Source organism: Gossypium arboreum, chromosome 4 (assembly GCF_025698485.1).
Source record: "Gossypium arboreum isolate Shixiya-1 chromosome 4, ASM2569848v2, whole genome shotgun sequence".
Classification (NCBI taxonomy): Eukaryota; Viridiplantae; Streptophyta; class Magnoliopsida; order Malvales; family Malvaceae; genus Gossypium; species Gossypium arboreum.
This window is the reverse complement of record NC_069073.1, coordinates 7,487,420-7,510,664: the sequence shown is the minus strand read 5'-3', so window position 1 is coordinate 7,510,664 and position 23,245 is coordinate 7,487,420. Positions and strand designations below refer to the sequence as shown.

General features: G+C 32.5%; 2 protein-coding genes across 8 annotated transcripts; both read right to left on the bottom strand.

The window, feature by feature from the left end:
- Nucleotides 1-562: 562 nt before the first annotated feature.
- On the bottom strand, nucleotides 563-1,055 carry LOC108459771 (defensin-like protein 1). Its single transcript, XM_017759176.2, has 2 exons — nucleotides 916-1,055; nucleotides 563-821 (listed from the first exon to the last, which is right to left on the bottom strand). Exons 1-2 carry the CDS (start codon nucleotides 1,007-1,009, stop codon nucleotides 658-660), a joined length of 258 nt encoding a protein of 85 aa, XP_017614665.1. The 5' UTR covers nucleotides 1,010-1,055; the 3' UTR covers nucleotides 563-657.
- Nucleotides 1,056-12,007: 10,952 nt separating this feature from the next.
- On the bottom strand, nucleotides 12,008-18,938 carry LOC128291802 (ferrochelatase-2, chloroplastic-like). Of its 7 annotated transcripts, none has more exons than XM_053027208.1 (3): nucleotides 18,705-18,938; nucleotides 16,178-16,330; nucleotides 12,008-12,595 (listed from the first exon to the last, which is right to left on the bottom strand). In XM_053027208.1, the coding sequence occupies exons 1-3, from the start codon at nucleotides 18,807-18,809 to the stop codon at nucleotides 12,551-12,553; spliced, it is 303 nt and encodes a 100-aa protein (XP_052883168.1). In that variant the 5' UTR covers nucleotides 18,810-18,938; the 3' UTR covers nucleotides 12,008-12,550. The 7 variants fall into 7 exon arrangements, 4 of the variants coding, with proteins under 4 accessions (XP_052883168.1, XP_052883169.1, XP_052883170.1 ...); XM_053027209.1 differs by lacking the exon at nucleotides 12,008-12,595 and adding an exon at nucleotides 15,918-16,095; XM_053027210.1 differs by lacking the exon at nucleotides 12,008-12,595 and adding an exon at nucleotides 15,918-16,016.
- Between the last annotated feature and the right edge of the window lie 4,307 nt (nucleotides 18,939-23,245).

Below are 23,245 nucleotides of genomic sequence, written 5' to 3'. Positions count from 1 at the left end.
ATGAAAAAAAATCAAATTAGTAGTCAAAATATTGTTCCATTAATGTTCAGATTTGTCCCTTTTTTCATGTCTGCATTGTGTTTTTATAAGTAAAGAAACTATGTACCATGAAATGCTCCCAAAGTTGAAAGTACTTTTAAAACTGATGATGTGAGATCCTAATGATAAAATAACAATAAAATAGAAAAAGGAAAAACAAGCTTCATTTTGAAAATTTTTGTAGATTTTTTAAGAATTTCAATATTGGTTAAAAGATGTCGCTTACTTAATATTAGACTGGTTTGAATTTGGTTTGGTTATTATATTGCTATATAAATATTATATATTTTTATTTGTTTACTAAATTACAATTATTTTAATGTTATTTAAATTACTTAAAATTTTAAATTTATTTTTATAAAAATATTATTTTTATTAGATTTAAATAAAATTTTAAACTATTTTAAGAACTAAAATTTTAGGTGAACCCGAACCTGGCGGATAATGTAGAAGTCTGCACTGCATGCTGATGCTCCATTGTATTTTCAAACAAGATAGAAAAATAAAAAAAACAAACAAAAGATGTGCTAAGGGACATTTATTAATATTTATTTATTTGTATGGAAACAAAGGGCGAAAGCAGCCATTGTCATGCATGCATATACTTCCAAGTTCTAACTAACAGTTCCTAGTACAGAAGCAACGGTGGCGGAACCCTCGGCACCACCCATCCAAGAAACCTTCGTTCCTACACACCAGCCCGCAGTTGTGATCACTCAGACACACTCCCTTAAATCTATGGCTCTTCGATTCGCATATTCTGCCCTCCACCACCCCTCCATCTGCAATACCACATCTATATCATCACATATGCTACCTATAATATATTAAAAAAAAAAAAACAATAGCAGATACAGAAAAATTGAAGAGATTTACGAGAAGCCAAAGCAACGAGGAGCAGCAACATGAACATCATCCCAAACAGCTTCTTCGTCCCCATCTCAACGGCTAGCTCAGATACTTTCTCCATCGAATAATGTGTATATATATACAAGTTGGTGGTGTAGGGAAGTGGCAGCAGGCTAGCTTGTGGTTGACAAGTGGGTCGATGCGGTGCAACCTGCTTCGTTACGTGTTAGGAGAAACGCCACAGTTGTCACTGCAATCGACCAGCAACCTTTGTCTTCTTTTCTCACTCGCGGTTTGCTCGTGTGTGTACGTACAAACAAAATATTTACTTTTGTTTTGTGGGTTCAAAATACTATAAATACAGTTTTAATTCGTTTTATATAAATTTCAATGAGTTTCTTTAGAAAATATTTGATACATTCACCATTAATAAATATTAACATGGCATTTTATCATTAAATAATAAAAATAAAAATGAATATCAATGATTTTATTTAAATATAATTAAATAATTAATTATAAATAAATGTTAAAATTTAGGATTTTAAATTTAAAAGTTCATATTTTTATTTAATTTAATAATAAAATGTTATATTATTATTTATCGGTGAATAAGACGATGGTACATCAAATATAATTATTATTTTAAAATATATAAATATTTTTTTATTTTTAAGATATCTACTATAACTAGTCTAGTAACTAATCTTTCACATTCTATTGACTCATTAAAGAATAGATGTTGATCACGAATTTTAAAATTACTCCCTTCCATAATCAAAACTACAAAAGCGAAACAAAATATCAGAGAAGAAAATAAGCGAAAAGTAATGGAAGCCAAGAAACTTTCTCCATACACTCAATTCTAGAGTCCTTCCTCACAAATATTAGCAAATGCATGAGACATAAGAGTATTCATTAAACAAGCTAATAGGATGATGCACTAATTTGATAATTACATTATTGCAATGTAAAATAGAAGCTAAATGACTGGAATGTTTGCAATTATATACATATTTATAATTTGATTCGCGCGCTTTAAATATACTCTATGATAATTATATTTGGACAAGCATTCAACACTTAAATTATGATTAAACTAACTGAAGGACTTAATTATTAAGATATTAATATTTTAAAGACTCAATTAAAGCATTTAGAAGTTTGAGAATGAATTTAGAATGTGAACTAAAACTTAAAAACTTAAAAGATATATGTTGCAATTAACTTTTTTTTCTTTAATAACAATATCGTATGATTTTCATTTCAATTCCACTATCATCCAAGGCTTTAGATATATTAAAATTGCATTCATAGACAGTATCTATAATAATAGTAATAGAGCAAAATGAATATTTCCAATAAAAAAATTAATGACAACTTCACTTTGGCCCTATACCTATCATTTTGGGAATTCTTTACCAATTTCATTTGATACAATTAAATAAATGGGTAGCCAATTCATTCAATGCATGCAGGCTACTCGATTAACTCTACTAGAGTATTAGCCAATATGATAGTTTCAATGGATACCTCAAAAAAATTAAAAAAAAATAATTACGCATAAAATTTAATATTTCTAATCTACAAATATAATCAAAACCTCAAAAAAAAATGCTCTCATTTAATTTATAATGAAATATTTATGTTAACTTCACCTTCAATTCAATATTTTGCTAAAGGGGTGAAAAAATACCTTGTAGGGAGAGCTTTAATATTCATTGTTGTTTGATTTAAGGAAAATAAAATTTATATGATACGAGTTATATAATATATAAAAAAATTCAAAAAAATAAATTATAAAAAACTCACGTTGGACATTTTCCTATCATCCCTCTCACACGCCACCATTAAACATCAAAAACAGAAAGAGAAAAGGGGGGCTTTTTCACCATTTTTCTTCATCCCTCTTGACTCCCTCACCACCACCCTCGACCAAGCCCATTATCATTTAATCACCATACTAGCATCATTTACTGTCACTTCTTTGCCAATACACCACCACTATTACCACCAAATCTCAACCCCTAAACATTCTAGACCCATGAAATCCCGACCAAAAACAAAAATACCAAATAGCAAGCATCCAAAATCAAACCAGCAAAAAGAGAACATGTGACTCCTCAAACCTGACCCAGTCATTATAGTCGAATTAGGAAAGTTACAAATGGCCTAGAAAATCTTCTTGGTTTTCAAACAAACTTTTTAAACCATTTCTATAAATCGTTCAAAACTAATGAAATCAAATATTTAACTTAATATCACAAAAGTATGAGAATTATAGAAATAAATGATTTTGGTATTTGTAAAAGTTTGATTGTTATTCAAAACTTTCATAATTTCAATCATATTTCAAAACCATTCATTTATTTATTCAAAACTAAAGAACTTGGTTATTCGTAGTTATTTAGGAAAAACACGTTAACTTCGTAAATGAAATGTCTTAAAAAATCTCATTCGTAAATATTAGTAATTTTGAAAACTAAGCCTAATTTTATTAAAAACTCGTTCTCAGAATTGCAGCGGAAAAATGTAATATTGACATATTTTTATAAGAATCGCAACGAAAAATTTTACTAAAACAATATTTTGTTAAAAATCAATATTTCATGTAAATTCAATAAAATATCAATAGATAATTTAAAACCTCAAAAATCAAGTCGTATTTTTGTCTAAAACTCATTTTCATTGTCGAAGAGAAAATAGTGATTTTGTCAAGTTTTAATAGAAATCAAGTTTCACGTGTATTCTTATCAAATACAAATGTATGCATTTTTTAAAAAAAAATTTAATGTTATGCAATCAACTCATGCAATGAAAAATCCCCAAAGTAAAGTCTCATACCACAGTCCATACTCAAACTTATTACAATCTCAAAATAAAAAATATTAAGATAAAATTTAATTACTTTAATTTAAAAAGAATTCTGAGAAACTCCAGCAAATGCTGTCATTGAATCCTAACCTCGAGGTTATCTATAAAATCAAAAATATTAAAGGAGGTGAGCTGTAAAGCTCAGTGTGAGTCTTAGCTCAAGTATTAAATAAGAATTCAATATACAAAACAAATAACAATAAGCACTTACTCATAATTCAAAATATCCAATATTTATGCATATGACCATGGCAATGCAATGTTTGTAAAACAATTATGAAAATCTTTTTAAAATATCTTACCTATCATCGCTACACTTCAAAATTGAGTTCCCTAAAACTTGCCCATCCAATCACTCCAAATTTACAGATAAGCTGCTAAGTAGGTTGTGGATAAACCACTAATATTCGCAGACAAGTTGCCATGTAAGTTGTGGATGAAGCCACCAATATTCATAGACAAGCTGTCATGTAGGTTGTGGACGAAGCCACTAATTCTTCCTTCCTTACAGTGTCGCACCCCATGTTTGTGTTATGGCCACAATAAACATATGTATACATATTTTTTATTTCAAGACATCACTTATCACATTGGCACGTTGCAACATGCAAATCAAATTTCTCAATATATAATATCATGTAGGGTATGTTTAACATATGTTTAACATGCGTTTCACGTATTATTTCAAGATATCGAAATATCACAATTTATATGTCATGTGAAATCGATTATGGCATAATATCACATAACATGAGAATGAGAATAACATACTTTTCAAACAATGAAAATCATAACCACACAACATACTTTTCATAAGCTAGTTGGTTTGGGTCACTTGGTATAATACACATTGATGGGTTTAATCCCCCTTTTTGGAATACTTTATGTATTCACATAAAACACAATATAAATAATATTATTTATTTAAATACTAGAATTAACATATATCAATTTTTATTTCATATTGACCCACACCTGATAGAAGATCCAAAACGAATCACCCCTCTAAAGAATGCTCATGCTTGGATCTAATCAACAAGTCACCTACTTATCAACAAACGTGATTTCTCATTAGGGTGGTTTTTTTTAACGTTTTATGAAATAAGTCAATGTAATAAAATTTCCATCAGCATTTACTTTTATAAAAATCAATCGAAATGTGAATACTAATTGCCTGGCATGTCATTTTCATACTAATTGCCTTAGGAAAGAGACAAATCAATTTCTATTTTTATGACTAACAGTATTAAGCTTCTTTAGTTTCAAATATGATTTGGATTAAAGTGCATGATTATTGTTTGGTTATTGTACATGACAGAAATGGATTTTTTTGTATTAAATTATTTTTGTTTTGGTTATTGTCTACCATTGCCTCGGTTGTATTAAAGTGTTTGGTTATTGTTTGCCATGTATATGACAAAAATAGATTTGTTTGTATTAAATTATTTGGTTTTTGTATTGGTTATTATCTGTCATTGCCTAGATTGTATTAAAGTGTTTGATTATTTTTTGCCACTACCTTTATTGATATTAAATTTGTTTGGTATGTTTAATTGATGATGAATTTAATGAGAGTGAAGGAGAAATGTCTGATTTTGATGTGTATGATAGTGATGTGTCTAGTAGGATTAGGGTTAATCTAGATGGCTTAAACATGTATGATATAGAAGTAGGGGAACTGTGTGATAGTGATGATTCTGATAGGTTAAATAATGCACATGAATCTAATTTAGATGGCCAAAATTGGCCTGAGTTCAACCCAGACAGTGACATGAGTAATCTAAAACTTCAGGTTGGAATGTTATTTAGGTCCAAAGACAATCTAAAAGAAGCTATCAAGCAATATGGTAGGTTGAATAATTATTTTATTAAGTTATTAAAAAATGATCTAAAGAGGTTAAAGGCAGTTTGCAGTTCAAAATGTTCATGGTATATATAGGCCTTTAAACTACATCCTAGTGGCTCTACTGACTAGACTTGGCAAATTAGGGGTTTGATAAGCATACTTGCTCTAAAGTCTATAAAACTAAGAATATAACCTCAGATTGGATAGGTTAACATTATAAAGACAAGTTCATTACTGATCTTGATTATTCTTTGACATCATTGCAACAAGATGTCAAAAGAGATTTCCTTTGCCTTGTCCCACTAACCAAATGTAGGAAGGCTAAACTTAGGGCATTAAAATTTACTTGAAGGATCTCATAAGGCTCAATATGAGAATATTTATAAGTATCTGTTAGAGGTTAGGATCCAAAATTTTGGAACAACAATAATCTATTATCGGATAACAGGTTGTTTCAAAGGATGTATTTCTGTTTGCAAACATGCAAAAATATGTATAGGGTTGGTTGTAAGAGGATAATAGGTTTAAATGAATGTTTCTTGAATGGCTACTTTGGTGGCTACCTATTGGCAGCTGTTGGGATAAATGCAAATAATGGCATCTATCTTATTGCGTATGCTATTATTGAAAGTGAAACCAAGCATCATGGCTCTAGTTTTTGGAATTGCTTGTATTGGACTTGGAAATTGTGAGTTCATATCAAGTATCTTTCATGTTTGAAAAAAAGAAGGTAAAAATCCATTTGTTTGCTATGTTTTATGTTGTTTATGTTTAGGATGGTAAGTTAAAGAATTAATATAACACCCAATATTAGTGGGTCCTGAGTCTAAGCGAGTAACCCAAAAGAATCTAAAGGGCGTGGTCCTATCCGTTTAATTGAAACTTCCAGCATATACGGAGGGTGCATAGCTAATGTTAAAATATAAGGTAAGGATTGCTATAAAAAATGTGCGAATATGTATAAAAGAAGATATTGATAAGTGTGTCAAAGGTTCACGGTGAACTTTGAAGAAAATGCCTTTGTGGCGGATCTTGAGGGAAAGATATGCCATTCACGGTGAACTCTGAAGGAACGATAGTTGTAATGAACTCAAAAGGAAAATCCCATATGGCGCATCATGTTATACCTTCTATGAGATATTCTAATGAGCTTCCTTTGTGGCAAGCTTTGTATGAACTGTTATGGCGTATCCTACATGGTCTTAAGATAAGAGCAAAGAAACTGTAATGCACCAGAGTATGTGGTGAATTCAAAGTATAGGTTAATTAGACTTGAAGAACAAATCTGAATAAGGGTTATGTTTGGTAAATTGAAGAAGGTTATCTATTTGTAATTATTAGATGGAAAAAAGGGTATTCTCCACAAAGGATAAAATTGTATAGTTAAAGAATGTATCTTCTATCTAAGTACAAAAAAATTCATGGATTACAAAGAAATGATGGCTTATGTATGTAAGAATAATAGTATTTTGTCCCTATCAGGCTCTAGAATGGGTATGGTTAATAAATCATGAAAGTTCTGAGTGAAGAACATGAGTAATTTATCAAAGATGTGGAAAGTAAGGCATAATCTCAAAGTCAGGGGTCACATCTAGGGTACGAGGAATGACATTTTGGGAAGGTATTCGCTAGATACAAGTTGAAGAATGAAGAACAATGAGATGATGAATTGAATTGCCAAATAAAAATGCTTCAAGTAAATTAGTGTTTATCTCATTAAGTTCTCATGAGCTTACCTCTGTACCTTATGTTGCAGGTAAGTTGATTTAATTCTATGCCAAAAAAAATGGCAGGGCTGGCTATTATGCATACAGAACGAGTTGGTAGCATAAATGTAGTCAGTAACATTATTTAAGATTTACACTTTGAGATAATGTAATTAAGTTATGAGCCTTGTCTAAAAGTCCTTGAAGTAGAAATTCTTGTACAATAATAATTGTCCAATGTATATTCAATTGAACTTTTGGTTGAGAGATCATTTTAATTAAGTTGTATTAGTTATGAAAGTCGGGTATGAGTATATAAGCACAAGTTTGTATTTGTGTTGTAACACCCAAGATCCGAATCCATTAAATCAGATTGGGTTAAGGACATTATAATTAAATTATTTTTATTCTATTTTTAGGGACTTGTAAAAGCAATATCCTTGTTGTTTCTTAATGTAGAAACAAGACATTGTGTTAAACACCTACATGCCAATTTCAAGAAAGCTAGTTTTTGAAAAAAAGAATTGAAAGACTTGCTTTGGAAAGTTACCAGAGCAAGCACTTCAAGGGATTTTGAGGATGAAATGGTTGAACTGAAGAATACCTGTAATGGCCTAATTTCAGTGGTGTCAAAAATAGTGATTTGAGATCACTAAATTCGATGAGTGGGATGAAAATTTGGTAAATTATTATTTATGAATTAAGTGTGAGTATGGAAGAATTTTTTTTAAATTGGCAAATTATGTGTTTAAAAAGAAATTATTAGGTAAATTAGGTCAAAAACAAATTATCGAGACTTTGGATCCATTTCATCAAAAAATTTTAGTGTTTGGATGGTTAATTAATTAAAAAAGGATTAAATTGTAAGAATTGGAAAATTTACTAAAGTGATTAAATTGTATAAATAATAAAGAAAGAGGGATTTAAAAGGCAACTAGACCTAAAAGAGTATGGGCTGGATGGTTGGGCATAAAATAGGCTGAGAAAACAACAAGAATTAGGTGTAACAAGGGGCAAAATTGGAAATTTTGCAAACCTAATCAAATAAAATAAGAGTAAATTGTAATTCTAGATAAATCTTCATCTTTCTCTAGCAAAAACAGCCATAGAAGAGTTCTTCAAAACTGGTTTTTCATATTTTTGAAGCAAGTAAGTTCAATCCTTGATTATTTCTTATATTTTTTGTGATTTTGGTACTTTTACAACTAGGTCCAACTATGTAATTCATTAGTTTTTGATTTTATGGACAAAATTTAAATTTACCATGAGTGAGTGCTGGAAGCTTGTGATGAATTATCATGTGTTTGAGATTTTAATTTCACTATGTGATGATTTTATTAAGTGAATTTAAGATAAATTGATTTTAGGACCTAGTTGTGAAAAAGTTAGAAATTAGAGTTTGATGTGGAAATTCTGAACATCAAAGGTTGAACTAAAGAATACCAATCAACATGCTTATGATTGGTTGAAGGAAAAGAACTCTATTCACTGGTCAAGGTCCCACTTGTCAATTAGGAGCCATTCTGACATGTTGGTGAATAATCTTTATGAATACTTTAACAAGGTAAACCAGACCTTGTCTCACAAATCATTTATGTTACTTACTAGTAGGTGATATTGAAAGCAAGAAGGAAGTCCATTTTGACCATGATAGAAACAATTAAGACCAAAATTATATTGCTGATTTTTAAAAAGAAAAAATAAGTTGAAAAAATTAAAGGAATCTTGCCTCCAAAGATAAAGAAAAAGCTGGATGTCAATATGAAATATTCACTGAGATAAATAGATACTTTTTAAAGATATTTATGCCTTTATCCTGCAATCACATGTTGGTGAGCTTGGCCACATGTTGTTTTTAATATATGTGTGCCTTTATTCTGCTATCACTTTACTTGAGTATAATATGATATGTTTTAGTGATTGTTTTTTAAGTGTGTTCCATCGCATGCTAGTGGAGGATAGATATCAAGTTGAATGTGGTCCATGCAGTCAGCATATGGTGGACCTAGTTAAGAATTCCTATTATTGCAGGAATTGGGATCTCACTGGCATCCCTTGCATGCATGCAGTAGTTGTTATTCATAAAAAAGATGAATACCCTAAAACTTATGTAAAAACCTAGTCCACCAAGCAAACCCAGTTTGCTATTTACTCAAACTTCATAAGGCCAGTAAGAGGTCCTAAGCAATGGGAGTCTATACCAGACATGCTGAGAAGGAAACCTACTATGGTGAAAAGGAAAGAATCTAATGAACCACAAAAAACATAAAGACTGACCAAGAGAGGGGCGGAAATGAGGTGCAGTAAATGCAAGAAATTATGCCACAATAAAATGAGTTGCAAATGGGAAGTCGGTCAAAACATTTTAGTAAGTCATCTACCTTGGCTTCATTAGATTACTTATATATGCGATGCATTTGATGGATTTCACTTGTACGTGTAGGTCAAAAGACACAAAGTTGGTGTTCATAATCAAGTGGTTGCCCCAATTCAGCACGAAGCTACCCCAACTCAGCAATAAGCTACTCTAACTCAGCAAAAAGCTGCCCCAACTCATCAACAAACTACCCCAACTTATTAACAAGTTGCTGCCCCAAGAGAAAAGCTTTTACTCAAGAGAAAACCAACCACTATTAGATGGATACCTTCTACTCAAGAGTCATTTGTGTGACATCAATCGATGACATTGTGAACCGACCGTTTATTTTGTTAACTTCTTGAGCTTATGTAAATTTGCCTAGTACTACTACTGATTTCTTAATTTAGGCAAATTATTTTTTGTAAATTTGCCTATTATTGCTACTGTTATCTAAACTTAGGCATATAGTTACTGATTTTTTTTTTTAAAATTTACCTACAATTCAAATCTATTCAATTGTACTGAATTGTTAGCCCTTCTTTTTGTAAACAGTTTGGCCTGAATTTATGAATGAAAGTTTAATGCTGACTAGTATTCTATGCTTTTTTTCATCTGTTTTGTCTCTTCTACCATTCTGAGCACTGATCCATGCAATGAAAGAAAATAAAAAACAATAACTAAATAATTTCTCAAGTCTTAAAAGAAGATTAAACATTCCACATGGTATTCAAAAAATCAGATGAAATGAAATACAAATGTATGAGATTGGCATTAGTCTTTCAACTTTCAACTTTCAACTAAAACATACCAGCAAACTAATACCCTTTACAGGCTATGACATTTAGATATGTAAGCTTCCACTTACTATGAAAGAATACTTTTCCAATACCAGCAGCCATATAAGCTAGTTTTCCATTTCAACAACAACAACACCAGCTATCACATAAGCTGGTTTTTCATTTAAACAACAACAACAAAAATATTACAAATAAAAACACCAAACACCATTTTTTCTCCCCCTCTTCATTGCATCCTCCAATGTCCTCACTTTTTTCAGAAGACTCAACAACACAATTCGTGAACGAGGCGTCAATGGTGGATCAAATCAGGCGAAAAAAATGACATGGATTTCAAACCCACTCCCATTCTTCTTACACTCTAAAAACCTCCTACCAGGATTGTCATTGGACCAAGATGTCTTTAAATTGGCTGGGTTTCCACAATAGCACACCGGTATCACAGTCAATATCTCCATTTCTTCTCTTATTTTTCTTTTTTTCTTCTTTTCCTCCTCCTCTTCTTCTTCTACTATCTAAACTCTAAACTCTTAAATGGAGCTATTTAAATTGATGTTAACTGTCCAGCTGGCCGATTAATGACAACAAGGACTCCGTTAAATGCCATGTCACTTTTCTGTTACATCTGTAATGGAAAATGATTAAAAGGGTTGATTTATTATTTTTTGAAAGTTGAGTAACTAAATTGAAATCAGAGTGACTATCTTGTCAACTACATCAAAATTGAGTAACTGTTGGTGTAATTTACCCAAATTTTAATTAAATCCTACTTTTTAAAATTTTCATTAAATCCAAAAATTTTGAAATTTTAATTAGTACCCATAAAGCTTAGTACTAAGATGAACCACTAGTGATTAATCATCAAAAAATTTTCCATTATGGGTTCCTCATTAATGCTTAGCCTCCACAAGAAAACCTAATTGCTTCCTCATCAAAACCCTTGTGGTACGTGGTCTTCATGGATAAATAATTGCATGATTTTTTGTTCTTCCCATAAAAAATGTAAGCTTGCATGCATAAGATTTTGATGGAATGTTTGAATAAAATACTCTCTTCATATGTTGATTGAGGAGTTTGAAGAGTTTTTTTTATGTTAGCTTCAATTTAATGTGATATTTAAATTGTTCATACGATAAACATATATGTATTTTTAATTTGATTAACGTGTTTTAAATGTATTTCTTATTATATTTGAACAAATATTTAATATCTAAATTAATGATTAGGTGAGTGTAAAACCTAATTGACAGAATACTCTTACTTTAAAATTTTAGTTAAAGCATTTTGAAATTTCAGGCCAATTTAGAACTTTGTATAGATCATAGATTGGATCAAGCAAATGTGTTCAATGTTTGTTTGTTTTATCTTTTTACTGGTCTAAATATTTCTTTTAATTTTTTAACTGCAATTTCGACATTATTAATTCATATTTATTTTGAATGATGAATTAAAAGCTTTAAGGAAAAAAATTGGAATAACATATATATAAAATAAAAGTTAAATGATTCAGATAATAATAATAATAATATGATAGAAGAAAAGCAAATTATTATATTGCCATAACAAGTAAAGATCATTACAATATATCGATTATATTACTACTGCCATAATAAGGAATGCAACCTCCACAACAGGTAAAGTCACAACAAATTACCATGCACGACTGCTTGTGTCTCAAGTAAAGTCTTAAAACTATTCCCGAATCAGTGTGTGACCAATGGATTTAATTAAATATTAAAATCTCAGCATCCAATCCCAATATACTTTCCCTATTAAAATATGCTCTATTAGAATGCTATATAGCTTTGTTGCTTATCAAAATTTATACTTTTCAGGCATAGAGAGAGTGTGTGTGTGTTGGATTTAGTGGAACAACGGCAATATTCCCCACTGGTGCAGAAATCCCTCTCCAGTTGCGACCTCCAGTAGCAGCAGCACAAGCACTGCCAGCATGGCTGCTCTGCCATTCCAAGTTTCAGTACTTTTCCTCCAAACCCATTCCCAACGGTCAGCGGTGCTGGGAGCTCCCTTCGTTGCGAATCATAAGTTGCCAATAACTCTTCCACACTTCCAAGTGGAACTAATGACCGCACAGAAAACAAACACATCTCCCACTCAACCAAAACTGTTAAGAGTTATTGTTAAAGTCAGTTAGTATGTAGTTGCTAAAGCAGTTAAGCTGTTAAAGATTCTAGTACTACAGTAGTCTCTCTCTCTTCTCTATAAATGCATGTACTGCCTACTCATAAAAGATAAGAAAAGTTTTATGAATACAGAAGACTTAGTTCTACAGTTTTGTCTTTAATTCAACATGGTATCAGAAGTTCAGGTTATCTTCAAACTGTAGGTCTAAGCGTCTTCGCTGTTCATGGCCGCACCAATCAGTCCGTCCGTGGTTCCTCCTTCTCCTCCTGCAATGGTGTCGAATCTTGCCGATAGCATAGTAGATGGTCAATTTTTCTCCACCAAGAAAATGAGTATTCTTCTTGATGATTCTAATTACCTCTTATGGCGTCAACAAATTCTGTTAGCTGTTAAAACCTATCAACTTCAACGTTTTCTTGATCTGTACACGGTTCCGCCGCCTCGGATGATTCCTGGTGAAGATGGTGACCTTCAAGAAATGTTGCGTTCTCAAGGTTCGAACAACAAGACAGTGCGATTGCTTCTTGGCTCCTGTCTTCAGTCAGCCAGGCTGTGCTTCCCCATCTAATTGGCATGGACACCAGTGCTCAGATCTAGAATGCTATTGTCTCTCTGTATGGTAGCAAAACTACTTTACGTCTAATGTTCAATCGGTGTGCTCTTCATTCGCAACGAAAAGGCGACCTGTCAATGAGAGAGTTTCTAATGTGACAGTCTGGCAAGCTGTGGTGAAATTATCAGTGATCACGAACATGTTACTGCAATTCTCAATGGTTTGCCACCTGATTATGAGTCCATTATTTCAATCATTGTTGCCAGTCAACTTCCCTACAGTGTCCAGGCAGTCACGACCATGTTAATTGATGCTGAAGCGTGCCAACAGGTCACAGTGGCTGAGAGCCCTAGCTCGGCCAATCTTGTCTCCTAACATCATCCAGAGGCTGTGTCTGACAGTTCTACATCTGTCTATCACCCATCTTCTCGTGGTCACAGTGGTCACGGTCGTAGTCGTTCCTCAGGATCACGGGTCCAGTGTCAGTTGTATGGCAAGATAGGGCATCTAGTTGATCGATGCTATAATCGATTTGATGCAACCTACAAGAGTGCTGGGTACAGGCCTCCACCTCAGGCAAACATGTGTCTCTACATGCCTAATCAGACTCCCTAGGCACCACGCTCTCTATCCCCAATGTCCATGCCTTCACCCTCAGGCTGGCCATATTAGATGGCGCTTACTACAAACTGGTCAAATCCTTTTTTGGGAGCACCTCTACAATCTACTCCTCCATCCCAACTGTGCAGCCTCATGTTCTTCTGGCAACACCTGAGACCGTAGGCGACAATGCCTGGTACCCCAATTCTGGTGCCACACATCATTTGACCACCCTTACATCCTATTACACAAAACATACATGCTATGACCACCCGAAGTAAAGCTAGAGTGTTCAAGCCTAAGGTTTATCTGACTGGTGTTACACATACTTCCAATAATCGAAGTACTGTTGGTATACTGCAGTACCTATGTATTACAAGACCGGATTTATCATACTGTGTGAATAAACTTAGCCAGTATATGAATGCCCCAAGTGAAAGTCATTGGCGAGCAGTCAAACGTGTTCTACGCTATCTTATTGGTACTATGAATCATGGTTTATGGTTCTCTCACGGTCTATTACAACTGGTCAGCTATTCTGATGCCGACTGGGCCTCTTCAGTTGATGACAGGCGATCAACTACAGGATATGTCATATTCTTAGGGTCGAATCCAATAGCCTGGTGCTCAAAGAAGCAGGCAGTGGTTTCTAGGTCATCTTCAAAAGCTGAGTATCGCAGCCTGGCAAACTGTGTGTCAGAACTGTTGGGGATCAAGCAGCTGCTAGAAGAAGTTGGTATCACTGTGGAACAGACACCCATAGTATGGTGTGACAACACCTCCACTGTCTCTATGTCAGCTAATCCCACTCACCATGCTAGAGTCAAACATGTTGAAATTGATTATCATTTTATTAGAGAAAAAGTGATCGATGGCACCATACAAGTTAACTTTGTCCCGTCAGCTCATCAAATCGCTGATGTGCTTACTAAACCAATTGCTCCCAAGCAGTTTGTCGTGCTTTGCAGCGCTTTATAAGTCACAACAAGAGATGCAGCTTTCAGACTTCAACAAATTAGAGAACCAGAAGAATGTTAGAGTTATTGTTAAAGTCAGTTAGTAGGTAGTTGCTAAAGTAGTTAAGCTGTTAAAGATTCTAGTCTTACAGTAGTCTCTCTCTCTTCTCTATAAATGCATGTACTGCCGGGGGTGGAAACCCTTGATCATCATAAACTCCAACCTAACCTAATTCGTATATGTGGAACAATAAATACTTTTTGCAACCATAAAACCTGAGAATCCCAACCTGACCAGCTTCACTAATTCAGCGAGACCCAGCATAGATCCACCAAAAGAAGGTTACTACCAATACACAAAGTGACTCATTCAAAACAACCTAAAATTTATCATTAGTTCAACAAATAGATTTCTATAGTTTTTGAAACACAGAGAGGAAGTCTGAAGGGGAGTAAAGGTTTGAACGTAAAACCAAAACCCCTCTAAAGAGGAACAACAACTACTAAAAATCTAAAAATATCTATACTCATATAAAGTAGAAATGTAACGGAAACAACCTGTAGCTGACAGAGAATCGTAAGGCAACTTTAATTAACTTCAAAGTCAAATATAGTTATAGGGTACATTGTCTTCAGGTTGTTTTTTTTTTTTCTGACACTAGAAATTTCAGACTGTAGTATTTCTCAAGTATCTAGAATATTATGGATGATAAATTTCATTTATGCTGTAAGTATTGTCATGAGTTGTGGCAATCAATTTCCAAAAGAATAGTAGAATTCTTTCTTCCTTTCCCAAATAAGACTCAATTTCAATTGTTAAGTCACAAAAAAAAAAAAAAAATCCTATTAAGGCTTTCCAGACATGTAAGCAAAAAGGAAGTGAGTTTGAATCCCCAGAGAACACAGTTCATCATTAATCCTTTATCCTCTCATTGCTGCAAACAAATGCTAGTCTACCCTTTAATCCACTCATTATAAGCTTTTATGAAGTCTTGTCCTCCATCATGTTCAAAATTGTTGAATGCTATTTAACTAGCTCTTCAAAGCGCTTTTGGAAAGGGTTAGACATCTTAGCAAGGATAAAATCCAACCATTTCTGTAAATCTAGATTAATTACAAAAATAGCAATGACTGGTAGCTGAATGCATGGAATAATGTCAATATAAGTACAGTAGAGGCTTATTTATAGAGGCTTATTTATACTGAGCATTAGCCCTCATCAAAGTAAATAATATTGCAACAAGTGAAAATTACATTTAGCCACAGCATTATCCCAACAGCACAGGCATCTTCTGAAGAGAAAATTAGAATCTCTGTAAGCATTTTTACATTGGGACTTTACTACCCATCCACATAATTCCAGAATCCTGACTTCGCACATATCAAAAACCCATAACTTGAAAATTAAGAAGTGAAATACATGAGTCAGGAGTAATATGCCAACAAGAAGTACCTGATAAGCAAGAGTGTATGCATTAGTGATCTTCCTCTTCTCTAATTCCTCTATTATCAAGTCCACACATTCTTCCATCTCTGCCTTATAAGGATCACCTGCCTCTTCTACATACGCAAGTGGAACCCCATGTGCAGTAAAAAATATTACCACCTGCAACATGTACTCTCATTTAATATGCAGATTTATTGTAAGGTGACAAATTTTAAATTTTGGATAGGCAAAAGCACCTAAATAACTAGAAAATCAAGGAAGCACAAATCTAAGAAAAAATTGCATCTTGCAAGAGGATAACAGCCAAGGCCATCTTCACCACACACAGCCAAAGAAACTTCCCACGTGATCACTAAAAGTTCAAGAGCTTTAATAGAGAATAATATCAAGAGAAACACAGTTTCTTATTTCGTGATACAGGATTCTTTAAATGTAAATAAATAGACAACAAAAATGAAAGGAAGAGGTCACTAGACACCCCAATAAATACATAATGATTTCAAACTAACTTGCAATTAAAATCTGGTTCTCAAATATTCTAAAAAATAGGCACAATAGAAAGGCCAAAGCTAAGAAGCCAAAAAGGCAGGAATCAAATGCAAAACTGCTATCTACCCGTGCAAATTCATATGACAAGAAGACATGTTCAACTTTTAAAAGAGTTCATGATTTTGACTAGTCAATCAAGACCAAAATCAAACTTTAGCAATCAGAAACAGGAACTTTTTCATGTATTATTATGCTGCTTACAGTCTTAATGTACAAATTTCTGAAGATATTTTAATAACTAACAAACCGTAGCTCTGGCAGAGATAATGAGTGAGGGCTATTGCTGGAGAGATCAAGAGGGACACTATAATATCGTAATCGAATGGTCATCAGAGTTTCCGATTCTCCAGGCCTTCAAGATGATTGATACCTTCTACAAATACAAAAGCCCAAGCCATTGAAATTTGACTTGTCCTTGGAGATGACATATTTAACTCTAAAAAACTGAACATGCGTAGCAGTAATGGCTCCTAAGAGACTTACCACGGTAAAGGTCAGTAGCATATTTCAAAAATTTATAATTTAACATGTAGCATCAGATTCTCAATGAAAACCCTTTGAAATCCCACCACTAGAAAAGACTGTTGGTAAGAAGATTTTCAGAAATTGACCCCACAACATCCCAAGAATAAGAAATCTTCTTTACCCAGAACTATACCTTAAGATTTCCTATGCATTATTTACACATCAATAAGCTTGACCTCTCCAACATTTACCTTAGGTTTCTTTTAACCACAGTAGCCGCTTTCCTGCGTTATTGCAGACAAGCTATTCACTAGACATTTCGTACTGGGCTACATAAATTTTGGAGATTTCATTTTTCACCATCAACAGACAACATGCAAATTTTTGACAGTAATCCTTGTTCATTCAGCCACATTCAATATTTTAGTTATATATTCCCAAACAATTACTTTATAACAGATTGCTTAAGCTAATTTCTGCTAGTATTAACAAAAGGCATAAAAGTGCTAAAGAAAAAAAAAACTGTTTGTATTTAACAGCATAACTATTCTTTTAATAAACACAAGAAATTTCAAAGCTATGATAAACTCACTTAGGCTGAGAACATATACAAAATATATGATCCACTTTGTTTTCTTGATCTGTCTTAAAATAAATAGAAACTAGTAACTTTAACCCCCATCGTCCAAAGGCTTAGCCTGAGCACCTAGGCAACAATATCTATCTCACTGCTGCATGGAAGTTTTATTTCAAGCAAGAGAATCAAACACTCCAAAACTTAATATGTGTGCTTTTAGCAATCAATTACTAACCAATATTCTTGCTATGTGGCCATATTATAAAACAGAAATAACAAATCCAACTGCTTGAGCTAAAATTTCCAACATTCGTTAAATTTCTGCAATAGGCAATTTTGGCAAAATAGACTACATTCTTAGACAAAAGATAGATTTAATTGCCGGGGACTTATTTCTCCTCCTTATATTGCACAAGTAATAAACCAAGCTCTTTTTTTTTCTCCTTTTTTGGTACAAATAAAGCTAACCATGTAGGATATTTACAAACCAACAATAACCAGGCAATTCCCATGAGTAATAATACTAAAATCCAATAATGCAAAAGGTCAATAGTTTGAAAACCATTTTTAAAGGTAAGATTTAAACTGGCTGTGCTTATTTGCTTACTCAAAATAGCATTCCTCAACTTCAAAAGGATAATTTTCTGATGATCAAGAGGAAGTCAACCACATCCATTGAGGATTGTCATGAGGTAGCTTCCAAGTTTCAAGTACTAAATAGTGAAGCAAAACTTGACAAGAGAATTAGAAACTCACTTAGGAACAATGCATCAGTTCCATACAAAATTTAGGTTCAACTTCAACAACCTTTCTTCTGACGTGAAAATCAAAAAGTAAATAGCACAACTACCTCTCGTATTAATTCAGATAATGACCAGCCATGAAAGAAAAAATTGCCAAAACTCAGTCAACAAGATTACAGAAAAGGTTTTAAGGACATACCTTTTCAGGACGGTCAAACTTTTTCAACGCTTTTTCAATTAAATTTGCCATAGATTTTATATATCCTTCACGTTGATACCAAGAAGGTATGACTGTATGCTGCATGTTCACTAGATACTCATCACCGCTGATGAACCAATTGATTACATGGTCAGAGGAGTCTAAGATTATATTTTAAGATTACATCAAGCAATGTAAGAAAAGTGTCCTTCTTCCTCACCAAAATATACTTTCCTAGAGTCGAAGGCTTGAACCGCTAGTTGATTTTGAAAATTGAGGATAAAGTGGAAGTACAACAAGCTTTGTTGTTCCATCCTTTTTTATCTACATTATTGTTAGGAGGAAAGTAAAAATAATTATGTATCACCAGAATCAATGTTCAAATAAGAAAAGGCAGAGGGGAAAAGGATTTTCTTTTAAGCCAGATTAATGCATTCAGAGGCTACCAGATAGACAGCAGAACTACCAAAAGAAACAAGCAGATCATTATAAGTAATACCTGAATGAAACTATATACATACATATTTTTATGTAGAAGGAATATTATCTGTTAAAAAGTGGACTCGTTTTAAGAATAGAAGAAAACAAGCAGACACCTAACCTTAATTCAGTTCAATCTAATTATAAAGCATTCATATATTAGCAACCCATAAATTTAAAAAGTAAGGTTTAAAATGTTCGCATGGAAATAATAACTTACAGTTGAAACATTACAATACTTAAATAATACTTTGGTGATTTTTCACTTCCTTCTACATCAGGAAAAATAGTAAAGAAATTTCATATCGAATCAAGATTGAAAAAGTTCATCATGAAACTTCAAAAATGACAAGCAATACCCTCATCCAACAAGTTCAAATGATTTCAAATCGAAGACTAAAGTTAACTGCTTCAGGAGACATACAGCAACTGCTTTTACACCATCCTTCTTCAGTCCTCATCAAACATGCAGGAAAACAACACAAGGAAACATGAATATTGGGCCATCCTTAAATATAGTTTAAACTTCAAATTCATTACTTACACAAATAAATCCAATAATTACTTTTCACCGTTCCGTCTCAATATTAGCAGGTGGCAATAGACAGAAGAACATCAAAAGTTAGTTTTCTGACATGTGTTAGCCAATATGAACTAACATTAATTTGGGATACAAAACACCATATGGAGGATCTAGGAAGAGCCTTCAAATTTCCAAAGACCCATGTGATTGTTTATTTGAATATATATACATATATATATGATACATCACATTCTGATTGTAAATTACCATCAGAATGAAGTTCTGTCAAGTACAAAGTTTCAAATATCATTGACATGCCCAAAGTCAAGTGGAAAAGAAATAGAAGTGGATTAACAAAATAAGAGAAGGCAGACACATCAGAGTTTCAGCCATCCAAAAAAGAAGACTAAAACTAACCAAATACCTGCTCAATTGCTTCTTCAGTGAATGGATGCCAGTAACGCAGACCAACGTACACTTTTGCAGGGATATCCTTCGCCCAAAGTGACTTTTCTTCATCCTGAAATAAATCATGAGAGGCGAAACGTATTAAAGACTGGCAGAAGAGATACTAACATGAAGCAGATCAGGATTGCTTCAGCTATATATTTCCCTTTTGATAGCCTAGGAATCATCCAAACCATCAGCCAAAACAATGCCAATTATATATCTACTCTATTAAGGAAGAAGTTAAAATCCAACCATAAACAAATAAACTCTAGAAATGACAATTAATCGATTTCCACAATTTGGACTTGTCAGTTTTTTCAGTTACATATAAAACAATATATTTAAAAAATTAATTGGCTGTCACAATGAACAGAGCTATAAAAGTCAAAACTAGAAGCAGTACCCTCTAGGTTGAAAGTTTCCATTAACAGCTCCAATGTTTAATTAATTTCATTTTAAAATTTCTATAACTCTTTGAGTCAAGGTTGCAAGATAAAGGATACACGTCTCTGACAGAACTTATTGAGGGGGGAAAGGGAATACACGTCAACAAAAGTGAAACAAAAATAGAACAAAAGAAAATGAGCAAAAACTAATGGAAGCCAACAAGCTTTCCCCATGCACTCAATTCTAGTGTCCTTCCTCACAAATATTAGCAAATGCATGAGACATAAGAGTATTCGTTAAACTTGCAAATAGAATGATGCAATAATTTAATAATCACATTTTTACACCCTTGTTTAAGATTTCGCAGGTTTGCTTCGATATGGAAAGAATGGCAGACTTAGATCGAAACTTCACTGAGGAAGAAGATGAAGTCATTATCGGCTTACTTGGAAACAAGTATATATAGTGAACTTAAACAATGCGAGTGTGGGTCATCTGTTTTTTTATTGAAACTCAAATGTGATGCTCTCTAATCGCTGCAAGATTACCGGGAAGAACCGATAGCGAGATCAACAACTACTGGAACACTCAAATAAAAAGAAAGCTATACATCTACCATTGCTCAAACATATAAATGTTGAATAGAAGCTAAATGATTGGAATGTTTGCAATTATAGAAGAAAAGGCAGTCTTTTATTCAAGTAAAGATAAAGATCATTACAATATATCCATTCTTCTTCTTAGATAATCTCCTTCAAGAGAGAAACAAATTGAACGACCATGGTCACAGCCGAAGCCACAGCCATAATGTAATGTATGAACGAAACAAAAAATCCAAACATTTTGCTTTTGCTTTTGCTTCACTACTCAGATCTGCCTGCTCAAAAGGGTGGACTGACTTGATCATTTACAAAAAAGATGTATTTATAAGGAACAAAAGCAATCAACTGACTTTTCAGCTTTCCCACTCCAACCCCATTGTTTTGAGAAGTTCAATCACCAAAAACCATGTAAATTAATTAATACAATTTTTTTTTAAAAAAAAAATTGAAAAGTTGATCCAATAATAAAAAATTGCTAATTGCATGAATTTTTTTATGGAATGTTTGCATAAAATGCTGTCTTCATATGTTGATAAAGGAGTTTGAACAATTTTATCAATCTTTTTAAGATATAAAGTCTAAATTTCTTGAGTGTTTTATAAGGGTATAATAAAATGTTAAAAGAATAAATATTAAAGAAAATGAGATATGATAATTTTTTAAAATGTTTGTGTGGTATAAAAAAGTACATTATCAGTATATCAAATACTAAACTTAAAATATACATATTTATAATTTGATTAAATGCGCTTTAAATATACTCCATGTTACATTTGAACAAGCATTCAATACCTAAACTGTGATTAAGGTAATGAAGGATGTAATTATTAGAATATTAATACTTTAAAGATTATATGCTAACTAAAACTTAAAAATATATGTTGCAATTAACTCTTTTCTAATAACAATATCCTATGATTTTCATTTCAATTCCACTATCATCCAAGACTTTAGGTATATTAAAATTGCATTCCTAGACAGTATCCATAATAATAGTAATAGAGCAAAATGAATAATTCCAATAGAAAAATTAATGAATTATTAATTTCTATATTGCATTAAATAAAATAAATGTCAACTAATTCACTTTGGCTCTACACCCATCATTTTGGGAATTTCAATCATCAATTTTTTACCAGGTTCATCGGATACAATTAAATAAATGAGTAGCCAATTCATTTAATGCATGCATGCTGCTCAATCCATTAATTCTATCAATATGATAGTTTCAATGGATACCTTAAAATAATAATAATAATAATAATTACACATAAAATTTAATATTTGTAATCTACAAATTTATCTGATATTCATTGATGTTTGATTTAAAGAAAATAAAATTTATCTGATATGAATTATATAATATATAAAAAATAAAAAAAATAAATTATAAAAAAACTCATATTGGACATTTCCTATCATTCTTATCAGATGCCACCATTAAATAGTAAAAACAAAAAGAAAAAAGGGGGCTTTTTCACCATTTTTCTTCATCCTTCTTGACTCCCTCACCACCACTCTCAACGTTGACCACCTTCATAAGCCCACTATCATTTAATCGCCACACCAGCATCACTTACTGTCACTCATTTGCCAATACATCACCACTATAGCCACCAAATCTTAACCCCTAAACACTCTAGACCAGTGAAACCCAACCAAAAACAAAAATACCAAATAGCAAGCATCCAAAATCAAATCAGTAAAAAGAGAACATGTAACTCCCCAAACTCGACCCAATCATTCAAAATCATTCGTTTATTTATTCAAAACTAAATACCTTGGCTATTCGTCATTATTCAGGAAAAACACGTTAACTTCAGAATCAAATGTCTTAAGAAATCTCATTTGTAAATACTAATAATTTTGAAAACTAAGTCTAATTTTCTTTAAAACTCGTTTCTCAGGATTACAGTGGAAAAATGTAATATTGACATATTTTTATAAAATTGCAACAAAAAAGTTTACTAAAACCATATTTTGTTAAAAATCAATATTTCATATAAATTCTATAAAACATCAATAGACAATTGAAAACCTCAAAAACCAAGTCGTATTTTCATCTAAAACTCATTTTTATTGTCAAAGCGAAAAATAGC

Coding starts and splice junctions, on each gene's coding strand:
- LOC128291802 (XM_053027207.1), bottom strand. CDS start 18,809: ATGCAGCATACAGTCATACCTTCTTGGTATCAACGTGAAGGATATATA. Junction 16,331..18,704: donor AGTTTGACCGTCCTGAAAAG/GTATGTCCTTAA, acceptor TACATGTTGCAG/GTGGTAATATTTTTTACTGC.
- LOC108459771 (XM_017759176.2), bottom strand. CDS start 1,009: ATGGAGAAAGTATCTGAGCTAGCCGTTGAGATGGGGACGAAGAAGCTG. Junction 822..915: donor CCTCGTTGCTTTGGCTTCTC/GTAAATCTCTTC, acceptor GTGGTATTGCAG/ATGGAGGGGTGGTGGAGGGC.